We start from the raw sequence: 12,971 nt of genomic DNA, 5'->3' as shown, positions 1-12,971 counted from the left end.
ACACACACACACACACACACCACTGAACATCAGTCCTGACTCACCTCTACCCAGTGATTAATCTGTTTGGAGACTCAGAACTGTCCCAGACCCCTGGGCAGAAACTCAGACCTGTCCAAATGACAAGTGCATTGGCATGTCCATCAAATTCGCTTCAGAATCAGGAAGACACTCTTGGATACTTCAGTGCCCCAGACCATCTGGTCAGGTGGCATAGTGCCCACTTACAAGGTCAGTTCCTTATTGCCCTGAACATTCCAGATCATGCTGCAGAGTAAACTTTCTCTCTGAGCCACCATGCAATTTTTACAGCAGCAGCATCATTAAACCCTTCATCATTCTCTTTTTTATTTTAATCCTCAACTAGGTGGCAGGGATATTTCTCCAGGTCATCACTGACATCATCTAATTGTTCCTGAGAACAATGGCATGGTCTGGAAAGGGAAAGAGAGTCAGTGTTCACTTCTCTTTCCTTTTCCACAGGAAGGAGAGTGGCACTGAAGTGGAGTATACTGTGGAATGTGGACCGACATTCTGGGATTTAAGGGAGATTCCCAATCAGCTTAACGGAGACCTCCATCCAAAGTTGCGCCATTTGCATTAGAAGTGGTTAGCTATAAACCATGCCTCACATATAAATGATGGTTGTATTAAAAAGAATTTTTGCACCAACACTAGAAATGGAAATGAGAGAACAAGCTGAAATATGCTTCTTGTTGGCACAGTTTTTATTGGAATTGGCCAGAAGATTTTCCTTTACATCTAGAAAGTAAATTCTATAATGACAAAAGGCTGCTAACAACATAGAGAATGCTGGAGATGGGCAACCATACCAGTTTTATGCAAATGATATATACTCTATGCCAAAATAAAAAGGATAGCCACATTACAGACAGCATTCCGAAGGGCCAAGGTGTGGAAGGAAATTGGCTTCACACCAAACGAACATAAAAATTTCTAGATTTAAATTCTCCTTGACCTTTGCAACCAACCATGATCTTTCCTTCCTCTGAATACCTGTAATATTTTGCAAGTTACCATATCACATACTGATGTGTATAATTAAATATCTATTTATGTTCAAGGTAGTCATTTACTCAATTAGCTACAAGGGTCTTGAGGACAAGGATCATTTGTATTTCCCTAAACTACCTATCATAGCACCTAAACATAGCAAATGCTCAAAATATATAACTGTTTGAGCAATGACATTAGCAAATAACCCCAAAACACAAATTTGATTTCATAATGCAGTACATAGAATTAAAAGAATAAATTTGTCCCTGTATCATATTTTATGACTTGTATTTTTCAATTATTGAGAACAAGTGAGGTAGGCTGTGAATTAGGGATTCAGTGTGAATGAGAGTGGTTCAGAAGAAAGGGGGTGAACTTTTTTAATCCAAGAGGCCCATGAAATATGACCCCATGGGATTAAAATAAGCGGGATCAAGAATGTGCATAAGTATAAGGGGTGTTTGCAAACAAAATTGAAAAAACTGGAGCTGCAACTCGCCTTAAAGACGCTAGAAATCTGAGCGTGCGAGTCACTGCCTCATGGCCACAGTGGTTTAGTGACACATGGAATTTTTGTCCTCTCTTGGGGAGCACAAGTTTTGCAGCTCTCAGGTGTGGAGACCGACCGTCACAACGGCTTCTTACCACCAGGGGGCACCTTGCAGAGCCGCTTCTCCCGGCGCTTGCAGCCGCTCTCCCAGCATGCCTCGCTCCTGCCCGTCACGACCCGGAAGTTGTCGCCGGCTGCTGGCCGGCCGGCAGCCCTGGCACAGTCGGCGCTGCAGAACACGGTCGCCCTAGCCGCCCTAGCCTGCGGTGGCTGCGGGCTGAGGCTGTCGGCGGGAACCCCAATGAGTCCACTCCAGGCGGAGTCTCAGACTGGACGCGGGGCCCCTGGCGACGTGTGACCCGCCCCCGGCCGGCCGCAGCACCGGCGTTTGTAAGTGAGTGTGGGACCCAGCCGGCCCTGCACCGCCCTCTCTGAGGCTGCAGAGAGGCGCTCCGCCTGGGGCACTATGAAGGCCGCAGAGCTTTCCTCGGAAACTGCATCTCCGCTGGAAGCGGCTAGTTGGAGTGTTCTGTTGACAGTAGTGACGGGGAGAAGCAGAGCTGCAGCTGTCGCTTTGCAGCGCCTGTAGGACTTCAAGGGCCCGAAGTCCCTGCCGGTTCTCTGTAGAGAACCCCAGTTTTCTTGTATCTGGAACACAGTACCTGCCTCCTTTCCTGATACTTAAGTAAAATAGAGGGCTGTCATCTGGGGGGAAGCTACCTGAGCCGTTCAGCCATGGAGGCCAACACAGTGTCCCCTATCCAGGAGACCTCTGCCCAGTCTTTACGTAATTTAAATAATCTGTGGGGTAGCCGGAAGCTGATGATTGTGGGGATCTTACTTGGCTGGCTTCTAGTTATCCACCTTCTGGTTAACGTGTGGCTTCTGTGTCTTCTCTCAGCGTTGCTAGTGGTGCTGGGAGGATGGGTAGGCTCCAGCTCCATTTTGGGGCTTTCAGGTCGACTACACCTGGAAAGGTTCATCCCAGTGGCCACCTGCCCTCCATGCCCTGAGGCAGAAAGGCAGTTGGAGCAGGAGATCAACAGCACCATCCAAATGATTATTCGAGATTTTGTGTTATCCTGGTATCGTTCAGTGAGCCAGGAGCCAGCCTTTGAGGAAGAGATGGAGGCGGCTATGAAAGGGTTGGTGCAGGAACTTCGGAGGAGGATGGGTATGGTGAACAGTCGTGCTCTTGCCCAGAGAGTTATGACTCTCTGTGGTTGTCACCTGCAGAGCTACATTCAGGCAAAGGAGACCTTTATAGAGAAGCAGAGTGGTCCAGTCCAGCCTTCCCAGCTCTGGGAGGCTTATTGCCAGGTTACTGCCCCACATCCTGCTATGCACAATCCTAGTACAGAGGTCACCTATACCCGTGGCATTGTGAATTTATTACTTCAAGGGCTGGTGCCCAAGCCCCACTTGGAGACTAGAACTGGACGCCATGTGGTGGTTGAACTCATTACTTGCAATGTAATCTTACCATTGATCAGCAAGCTGTCAGATCCTGACTGGATTCACCTTTTACTTGTGGGTATCTTTTCCAAGGCCAGAAATGATTCAACAAAAATAGATAAATCACTCTTCCCACCCAGTTCCTTGGAACAGCACTCAGTGCCCACATCTCTACCACTGATTGTTGAGGTGGAAAGTCTGCCAGAACGAAGAGCCCCTTCTCCAATAGAAGCCTCTGTGCTCCTAAACTGTAGTGAGCCAGGCCCTTCCCCAGAGATTGAAGAAGGCCATGAAGCTGTAGAGGCAGATATGGCTGGGATCCTTGAAGAAAGAAAAGTAGGAAACAACTCATCTCATTTCCTACAGCCAGATATTCGAGGCCCCCTGTTCTTATGTGAAGACTCAGAACTGGAGTCTCCACTGTCTGAACTGAGCAAAGAAACTATCATGCTCATGACCCCAGGCAACTTCCTCTCTGACCGGATCCAGGATGCCCTATGTGCCTTAGAGGATTCCGAGGCTCTGGAACAAAAGGAAGGTGAGGGATCCGAGGGCAATGAAGGAGCAGAGACTGAGGAGGGGTCAGGGACAGAAACAGGCCTGCTGGTCTCCATGCTGAACTCCTGCCCAGAGATCCAAATTGACACAGCAGACAAGGAGGTAGAGCAAGGAGATGACACCTCTCTTACAGCTTTGTTGGAGGAGCCAAAAAAGATTCAGCCCCTGCGACCCTCGTGCTTAGATAATAAGGATCTCATCAATGATATGAGCTCCCTTGATCCAACTCTGCCATCAGTTCCACTTTCTTCCTCTCCACCTGGTCCTCTCAGCTCAACCACTTTCAGCTTTGAGCCCCTGAGCAGTCCAGATGGCCCAGTTGTCATCCAGAACCTTCGTATCACTGGTACCATTACTGCCCGAGAGCACAGTGGCACTGGATTTCACCCGTATACACTCTACACTGTAAAGGTAACAGAATTCAAGCTACAGGTACCCACCATGGGCTGGAAATGTAATCAGAAATCAGAGTCAGCAAATGTAATGTTCTCTCAGGAGATGACTTTTAGTTTGCTATGTTTAATTCAACAAACATCTGTATGTGAATGGCCTGAAGCTAATTTGTAAGGCAGAGTAGGCTCTTACCCTATTCCTATACAAATAATCTAGAAGCTCAGGGTTTTACCCTAGTTTCCAATCTTGGCTGTACCTCAGAATCACTTGGGCTGCTTTTTAAATACACTGATTCTGATAGACCCTGACAATTTCTGAAGGAGAATGTCCAAAGTAGAGTCCAGGGTTCTATATATTTTAAAAATAAGACTTTCCAGGCAACGTGAAGACACCTTGACTTCAAGCTATTTGGAGGGAATCAGCTTCTCTAAGCAGCTTCCTTTATTATTATCTCTTCCAAATAGTTTCCAAGTTTGTGCTTAAATGTCTTCAGGAATAAAAAAATTCCTATCTTCTGAGGTAAATAATCTGCCTTCCAAAAACAAAGTTCAAATGATACTAGTATTTTTTAAGAAGAATGTAGCAGGGAAGAAGTTTGGAAAAAGAATTCCTGGGCAAGACCCTATCTGTTGTATTTTACTTGCTTTTTCCTTGCTTTTCTCATTGAGTCCAAAAACTTCCATAAGGCATGTACCTGGATACTGCTAACACTCTCATCCTCAAAATCCCAGTCCTGTTAATAGGAAAAGGGCCTTCCCTAATCTGCTGAACTCAGTTGCATCATAACAGCATTTTGAAAATTAACAAGACATTTTGAAGTTAAGACAACAGAATCATAAACATGCAAGTACATATATTTATACATACACACAAACACTCCTTATAAAATAGACAAGTTTTACAAGTATAGACATCTGTCATGTAATAACTCTGGCTAGTCTCAAAGGACAGATGTAAACATTTTGCCTGCCTTTTTGTTCTAATTCCATATGTCCCAATGACATGCACCTTTCTCACAAATAGGCGTCAGCTTCTGATTCTTCCATCTTCTATTTATGATATATTCTAACACTGATATTAAACAACAATTATTTTTCCTCTTCATTAGCAGAAAATTTAATGGAGAGAATTATTAAGTCATAATCTTTCTCCCACTTACTGTTTTTGTTATTGCTAAATTTTGACACCAGTTACTACCTACTTCAATTATCACTGAAAAAAGGGTAAGGTGGAAAATGAGCAACAAAATAATATAGTCAATTATGAATAGTTTGAGATTGGCCTTAGATTTTCAAAAGGACATAATGTAACTATGATTTTAACTTGATTTCAAAGTTATTTTACTTTCTGATTGTAAACCAGTTTTAGTTTGTATGATAGAAGTGAACACATCAGTATTGAATATTGTCCCCCAATAAGCAGAATATTCCTCAGAAAGATTACAACTCCTAGTTTCTCTGAGAGCCCTCCCCTGAATTCTACCTGTGTCTTTATTTCTGAGTACTGGTCTCAGGAACTTACTTTCTCTCTTCAATTCATAGTGAGTACCCCTGCTTCTCTAGCTATAAAAAAGTTTAAAATACCACCAAGTCCTACCAACAATGGGATAGTTTTTTCTATCACTTGCCACAATATAGTAATATACCAAACAATAATAACCTACTCATAATTAGTCTATTCCTAAAAAGAGCAAGCATAACAGTTCCTTGTATCTTAACTACTCTGTCAGAGACAAAGTTTTCCTCTGTATTGAGTCATAGCTTTCATGTTGTTCACGGTGCTCACTTTTCTGGGAACATACAAAAACTAGTCATCATTCCACATACAAGCCCTCCAAGCATTCAAAGGCAACAGACTTTAACAACATCTCCAGTCATCACTTGACTTCTAATACATATGTCATGTGCTTAGGGGGGAAAAAAAACTTCTAATACATATGTCATGTGCTTAGGGGGAAAAATTTTTTAACCCCTAAAAATAACAACTAGGAAGATTAATCTATCCAGAGCAAAACTAAAACACATGTTCTTTTAATTCATTGCACGCAAACAAATGATTTATGTTCATTGTTTGGAATTATTTGTTCTTCCCCCAATTAATAGAAATCATCCCTGAATGAGTATAAAAGCAAAATGGTTTTCCCCTTAATAAGGTCCAGTTTGTAATTTAGGGGTGATAGAGTTAGCATTTTTTATAGGTGTTATGCCTTCTGTTTTATACTCACCTTTTGAGATTTGAATAATAGTGATGTAGCCATTTTTGTAGATAAAGTAAATATTTGAGGGAGGGAGGAATGAAATTCATTTCTGACATTCTGGGCCACATATATTAGGAACTCATTCTTCAGTTCAGCTTCCTTGGAGTTTGAGTTATTCATTTCAACCCAGGGCAGCAATCAGATGTGTTAGGTTCTATAAAAGAATAGGAATATCTCCCTCCCTTTATCCCTACTGTGCTATTACTGTGTAGCCATTGAACATGTTTTCATTAAATCCAGAATAGAAGATTGCCTAAACCTGGCTGATTCTGTCAATAAATCTGTTCCTTCAACAGTATGAGACAGCTTTTAACAGTGAGAACAGCAGTGCCCTGCAGCAGCTGGCCTACCACACTGTGAACCGCCGATACCGGGAATTCTTGAACCTGCAGACCCGCCTGGAGGAGAAACCAGATCTACGAAAGTTCATCAAAAGTTAGGAATTGCCCAGTCCCTGACTGGCTGCTTGCTTTTCACATCTAGCCACACTAAACTGAATGATTGGTAGCCTATGGGTTTGTGGAGAGGATAACACAGCATTGATGTTCTTCCCCAAATTTGCTTTGAAAGTTTGAGGGTTTTGTGCTAGACAGCTCTGATTACATTCTTTCTGAGGTAGTCCTTTGCTGCTAAATGCATTCAAATTTCTATCTGTGCCCATAAGATAGAGTGAGACATTATAACTTTTCCAGAAAATAGATTATTCACTTTTAAATATTAAAATATTATACAGAAATTCATGTCACTTCCTTTCCTTTAACAACCAGGCCTTTTGTGTGCTGTTTGACATTTCCAAGGCCCAGGGAAAATAAGAAAGTGTAATAAAACTCAACTATAAATATGAGCTAGTCACTGGTTACTTTGTTTTTTAAAAAAATGCTGATTCTGGTCCAAATAAATATATTAATAACTATGGGCATAATTGTTTATTTTCTTTCTTAGTAACAATAGCTAATACTGAATCAAGCTTGAATACATGGATCAGGTTCTCTTGTTAGTTAATTTAATCCTCTTAATAGCCTATGAGATAGATACCATCATCTTCCTTTTACAGAAAAAAGACAAAGTTACAGAAAGATTATGCAATTTTCCTGCAGTCATCATTATACTAGGGATTGGAGCCCCAAAACTGATCGATCGAACTTCAAAGCCCTCTCTTCTAACTATATCAATTGGTCTCTTTATATTAGTAGTGGGAGTAGATTCTGTATATTACATCCTGGGAGCATATTTGGAACTCCTGAAATTAAAAAAAAAAATGTCAGAAAAAAAATATTCAATAACTCTTTTATATAGGGTAACTCTCTATGAATGTTAAATAAAGGAGGTATTTTTGTTTTATTTTGGAGATGTGAAAGGTCCTAAAAAGCTCTTTCCAGATCTTCCATTTGGCAACATGGATAGTGACAGAGTGGAAGCCCGAAAGAGCCTTCTGGAATCATTCCTCAAGGTTAGTATCATTTTTGTCTTTGCCCTCATTCTGACTCCTGCCCACCCAAGCCAAGGCAGAGAGATCTAGGAACTGGAATTTCTCTAAAATCCTTCTGTCTTAATTTTGCAGCAACTCTGTGCCATTCCTGAAATCGCTAACAGTGAAGAGGTGCAGGAATTTCTTGCTCTGAACACAGATGCTCGAATTGCCTTTGTCAAGAAACCATTTATGGTCTCCAGAATAGATAAGGTACTAGCAAAGCTGCTATACTCAGCTTTAATTTCTCTCTGCAGATGTGGAGTGTTCATCAGAACAGAGGCAGTATCTGAAAAATAAGAGAGATAGGGTATAGGGCAAGGTGGCACACAGGAGTCAGTAGAACATTGACTAGAATTTTTAAGATATGTTGCCAAATATTGGTTGGATCATCAACTTGCCAAATCACAGTGAGCAGCTATTAGGTGATAGTAGCCCTGACTCTAAGTGTACACACATCTCCTAGGGAAATGTTGATTGTTCCTGCAGTAGAGGCATGTAAGGATCAAGTGAAGATCCATGGATAATTGTAGGGATTCTCTTCTTGCGGGAAAGGTCATTCCTAGTGTGGTCATCAGGAAAGAGAGCTCCAAGGCAGGACACTGACCTGGATTTCAGTTGATGTGATTTTCTGATGGAAAACAGAGTATTCAAAGAACTGTACTTATTCAAGAGGGTCTCTCAGCTCCCATGGAGATGGTAGGAGAAGGAAATCTGGAATACTTAAGAACTTATAAGGTATGATTACCAGCTGTTATCACAGTCTGCAGGACAAAAGCCTGAGATTTATGTTCATCAGAAGATGGTTTGTTTTACAATGTCTCATTGGCAGAAGAAGGGCTTCTTTCTTCTCACCTAGGCTTGGGAGCACAAAATAAAATGGAATTTCATGTGGTAGGTGCCAGAGGACATCCACTGCTATGTGGGATAAACCACAGACTACAAAGGGATCATCTAACTAAAACTCCCAGAGTTCCATGTAGATATATTCATTCATTGATTGTTTCAACATCTTACTAGATGCCTGTTTTGAGTCAGGCACTGTTCCAATTGCTAGTGATGCAAAAGTGGATGAGACAAATTAGGACCCTCCTACAGACTGTAGTTCTTGAGCTTAAAGAGCAAGTTGTATTTCCTGAGCTACATTATCTATCTTCATGCTGTCCTCTGTGTTCCTTCCCTGGCTTGTTCTCTACTCTCCACTGTAGCCTTCTTGTCTATTCCACCTTGTCTTAGCTGTACTGTGCTCCTTGTGCAGGATCGTCCAAGAATGTCTCAAAGAAGGCATATGCTGTTCCTGCAGTGTTAAAGAACAAGAGACACCAAGGAAAAGGAATGGTTTCTTTCCTTGTCATAAAAGTTTCAGGATTTTGTTTTTTTGTATGTCTTCTTTAGTAAATATATGTTTGTCATTTTCCCATTCTGAGAAATAGAGATAATTCTTCATTGAAAATTATTTGGTTTTATTTATGGCTGGAAAATTTTATATCAATTCTAGATTTCTTCATTTTGATCCCAATGATTTTCATTCTTTCTTTACTATTAGAAATTATTTAACTCAACTACAAAAAAAAAAATTCTTTGGTCTGTGTGAATTACCCAAAGCATGTTTATATTATTTATGTCCCTAGACTGTATTTTTTATTTCTGATCATCTTTTTTCTTCTTCTTTTTTTCCTTATATTACTTCCACTTGTTCCATCTTATTGAAGGCTATATCAATTTAGAAACTAGAGACCACCTTTTTATATAAAAAGGAAGTCACCAACCTGCAGAACTCCTAGGTTATTATTTACTCCACTGTTTGTTTTGGCTTCTTTCCCCCATGGCATTGTTTGTTTTATTCTGCAAGGAAAAGGATATTGATGGTCATAGAGAAAAGGGAAGATTATTTTTATTGGCAAGTATTTGGCTTTCCTAATGGATGAGGCTCTGCTAGATAGCCTGGCTCTCTACTCATCTTATTGCGTAAGGCACAATGAGCTGACTTCTTTTCTGTTTGGCATTTTCCATCTGGGGATGTAAATGGTTGTACTAACCCTGCACCTCTGACCCCTGCAGATGGTGGTGAATGCTATTGTGGATACCTTGAAGACAGCATTTCCTCGCTCTGAACCCCAGAGCCCCACAGAGGAGCTGAGTGAGGCCGAGAACGAAAGCAAGTCCCAGACAGAAGGCAAGAAGGCTAGCAAGTAAGAACCTTCGGTGGCCCAGAAACCCTTCCCCCAGTTATCAGGTTGATCCTCAATCTTCAACCAAAGCCTACCTCATTCTCAAGCCCTAGAAAAGAGGAGGAGGAAGAGGAGGTGGGGCACACATAAAAATTTTTAGGCAAAGCCAGACTCTGGGCTACTTAGCACACCCCTAGAGCAGGAACCCAGCACTCAGCTGACCAAGGATTTTTGTTGTTGTTGTTTACTAGAAGGAATACTGTAGACTATGGATATTCTCTTTTCTATCTTCTGATATTTTGAGGGTTTTTTTCCTATTATGAATTAAGGCTCATAACTCATCTCTGCTGTCATTTCTGGTAATCTTGGCTCAGAAATTTCATATACTAACAATAAACAAGAAAAGGGTAGAATAGAAACCTGCAGGGTCTATTTTGGTAACTGGTTGACTGCTATTGCATCCTGCACTAGCGTCCCAGTTGTTCCTTGGCATCACTCCACACCAACATGTGGAAGGCAAGGGTACCACACTTAATCTTACTGGAAATTTCATCTGAATATGGGCCCATAGGGAAAGAGAAAGTATATATGTGCGTGTCTGACTGCCATTGTCTTTGTGTTCATGTTAAAATCCAGCAATGCCAGACTCACAATAGTTAGCCTTTTTTAATTGACCCATATTTTATAAGATGACCATTGTGCCTGTGCTTATTTGTTCTCTATCTCTTGAAACATTGAGATTTATCACTTGGCAATCCCTTCTCTGATTTTATTTGGAATACAAGGGGAATAAATGGTTGTCCAAAACAAAAAGGGTACCCACAACAAAAAGGGTATCTAGAATTTTCACTCAGTCTCTTTTTTTGTCTGTTTAGCCTTCAACAAATTTTTAATGTGTGCATAGTATGTATACTGTCTATGAAGAAATGCCAGAATATATATTGTTTGGAAGATTTCAGGGCCAAATCTTTCCTGGCAACTCTGAGTACCATAAGCCCCTAAGAATAAGTGTGGGTTGTTTTTTTTTTTTAATTTTTTTTTTTTATGTATTATCAATTCTGGCCAGCTCTTTGTATGGAAATAAAGACCACAAACTATATTCTGTTTCTGCCCTTTATTGCTGTACTAGGTCTAGACTGAGGTTCTCATCCAGCAAAATTTCTCCAGCACTGAGTGTGAATGAAGTACATGAAAAGATTCTCTATTGTCTCCAGGAGCGCAATGTGGTAAGCCCCAAAGCCCAGAGGACTGTAGGAATCAAGACCCAGGGTGTTGATTCTATAGTTATAGGTAATTGAAACATTCTCTCAAGTCAGGAAGAACTGAAGTGTCTTGCCAAGAACTTAACTAACATCCGGGTCTCACATTTAAAAGTATTTTCTCTTGAGTGCTTTTGAATTCTAATTGTTGTGGGTTGGCAGGTTGGCTTCTTAAGGTAGTGGGTTCAGAATTAAGAATGACAGGATGAGAAGAAAAACCAATTTATAGAAGAGAACAGATGACCAAGAATGTGTGCAAAAGTGATAATCCCAGGGAAGCTTGAAATTTGGGTTAAAAAAAAAAAAAGAAACTTTTATAGTGGCCTTAGGGTCAGTGGGTTCTATACTCATGGTACTTTGGTAGAGTCTCCAGAGTCTGCACAAAAATTTTAGGGAAACCTGTAGTGCTGCATTTACTTCTGTACTTTCTGCATTCTTTATGTCATATGCCACTGGCTGTTTCTTTAGGAGTCAGAGATCCTATCCATGTCTGGGATGGAATCCTTTATTGAAAAGCAGACAAAGTTACTGGAAATGCAGCCAACAGAAGTCCCAGTAAAAGATCCAGAACAAATCTCCAAAGACTATGTGGGTGATTGCTTGTCAGGTACAACCATGCTATCCCAGGACCTCAGCAGCAGTGATGCAGGTAAATGGAAAGGTCTCTACTCCTACAGAGAAGGGAGCCATAAGAACTTGGGATAGGTGCACTTTGTAGCTTTAATATCTTTTGTCTTTAATTGAGCAAGCCACATGTTGAACTCTAGTGTAGAGTATAACACAGTCCCTAAAGCCAAGTCAAATAGTGAAGCCAGGCAGGCCCAGACACAGGGACTTGTAACCCAGCAGAAGATCCATTTGTATAATAACTTAAAATATTTTTAACATACTCTGGTACATGGGACCATTGTCTTTATCTAGAATTTTCCCTCAGTGTCTGTGGTACCCCTTTTCTGGTTTTCTTTCCCTCTCCTTGTGGTCCCTTTTGGGCCCACTTTTTTTTGTTTTCCCCACCAAACCTCTGTAGCCTTGGTTTGGGCTCTCTGTTCTTCCCCTCATGCTGTCCCTAGGTAATCCCAACTGTACTGTTGGTTTCTACTCTCATACATATGCCAATAATGCATAAATGTTGGATATTATACACCTCCATGTGAACAGACCACAGAGCAGCTGAAATACAGTATGTTCAAGATAGAATTCATCTTTTTTCCTGAATCTCTCCCTTCTGTATTTACTGCTATGACAAATGATACTACATTGTTTCCTAAGCCAGAGAAGGGAAAGAGAAGAGATTAGGTTCACTTCCCCTTTATATCCTTTGAGGCAGGATTGGTTTGCTTCCCAGGAGAAGAAAGGAAGATGCATTCAACAAAGGAAGAATTGGAGCCTTGGATATTAATTAGTATTTGCTTAACTAGAACTTAAAAGAAAAAAGTACATCAATTCCACCAAGAAAAAGACCTCTAGTGAGAACAAAAGATCACAAAATCTTGGGTTCAGAAGGAAAAAAGCCAATTTTACTGTTGTCTTTCAGGTTACCATGGACAAATCACCTTACCTCTGCTCTATGAACTTCAATTTAAATATGTGGAAAAGGGGGTTTAAAATCCCACCCCTTCACATGTATCTCATTGGTTAGGTAAATGAAGTAGTATGATAATAAAAGCATCAGAAAACTCTAAAAAATTGCAGATAAAAGGGATAGGTGAAACAATACAATTCTAGCCCAAATCAACCCTGTAAATTTTGAATATAGTATTTTTAAATGGATAGTTTATACCTGAGCTTTTCTTCTTTAGCTCTGAGAGACTCAAAAGTGTTCATATGATAGAAAACGTATCAT

The 12,971-nt window shown here is 40.9% G+C and overlaps 1 protein-coding gene across 5 annotated transcripts in view; it reads left to right on the top strand.

Annotated features, from left to right (window-relative positions):
- The first annotated feature begins 1,741 nt into the window (after positions 1 to 1,741).
- Snx19 (sorting nexin 19) overlaps positions 1,742 to 12,971 on the top strand; it is a 46,309-nt gene continuing 35,079 nt past the window's right edge. For 3 of the 5 annotated variants that reach the window (XM_078047335.1, XM_005330722.5, XM_040285558.2), the window contains exons 1-7: positions 1,818 to 3,991; positions 6,527 to 6,665; positions 7,580 to 7,680; positions 7,792 to 7,911; positions 9,760 to 9,890; positions 10,999 to 11,095; positions 11,597 to 11,777. In XM_078047335.1, the coding sequence (XP_077903461.1) occupies positions 2,303 to 3,991; positions 6,527 to 6,665; positions 7,580 to 7,680; positions 7,792 to 7,911; positions 9,760 to 9,890; positions 10,999 to 11,095; positions 11,597 to 11,777 (2,458 nt within the window). In that variant the 5' untranslated portion in view covers positions 1,818 to 2,302. Of the gene's footprint in view, positions 3,992 to 6,526; positions 6,666 to 7,579; positions 7,681 to 7,791; positions 7,912 to 9,759; positions 9,891 to 10,998; positions 11,096 to 11,596; positions 11,778 to 12,971 lie in introns of all 5 variants that reach the window. The other 2 variants (XM_021730124.3, XM_078047336.1) reach the window with 2 other exon arrangements.

The sequence above is a fragment of the Ictidomys tridecemlineatus genome, chromosome 4, assembly GCF_052094955.1.
Source record: "Ictidomys tridecemlineatus isolate mIctTri1 chromosome 4, mIctTri1.hap1, whole genome shotgun sequence".
In the NCBI taxonomy this organism is placed as follows: Eukaryota; Metazoa; Chordata; class Mammalia; order Rodentia; family Sciuridae; genus Ictidomys; species Ictidomys tridecemlineatus.
This window is presented reverse-complemented; position numbering and strand designations above follow the sequence as displayed.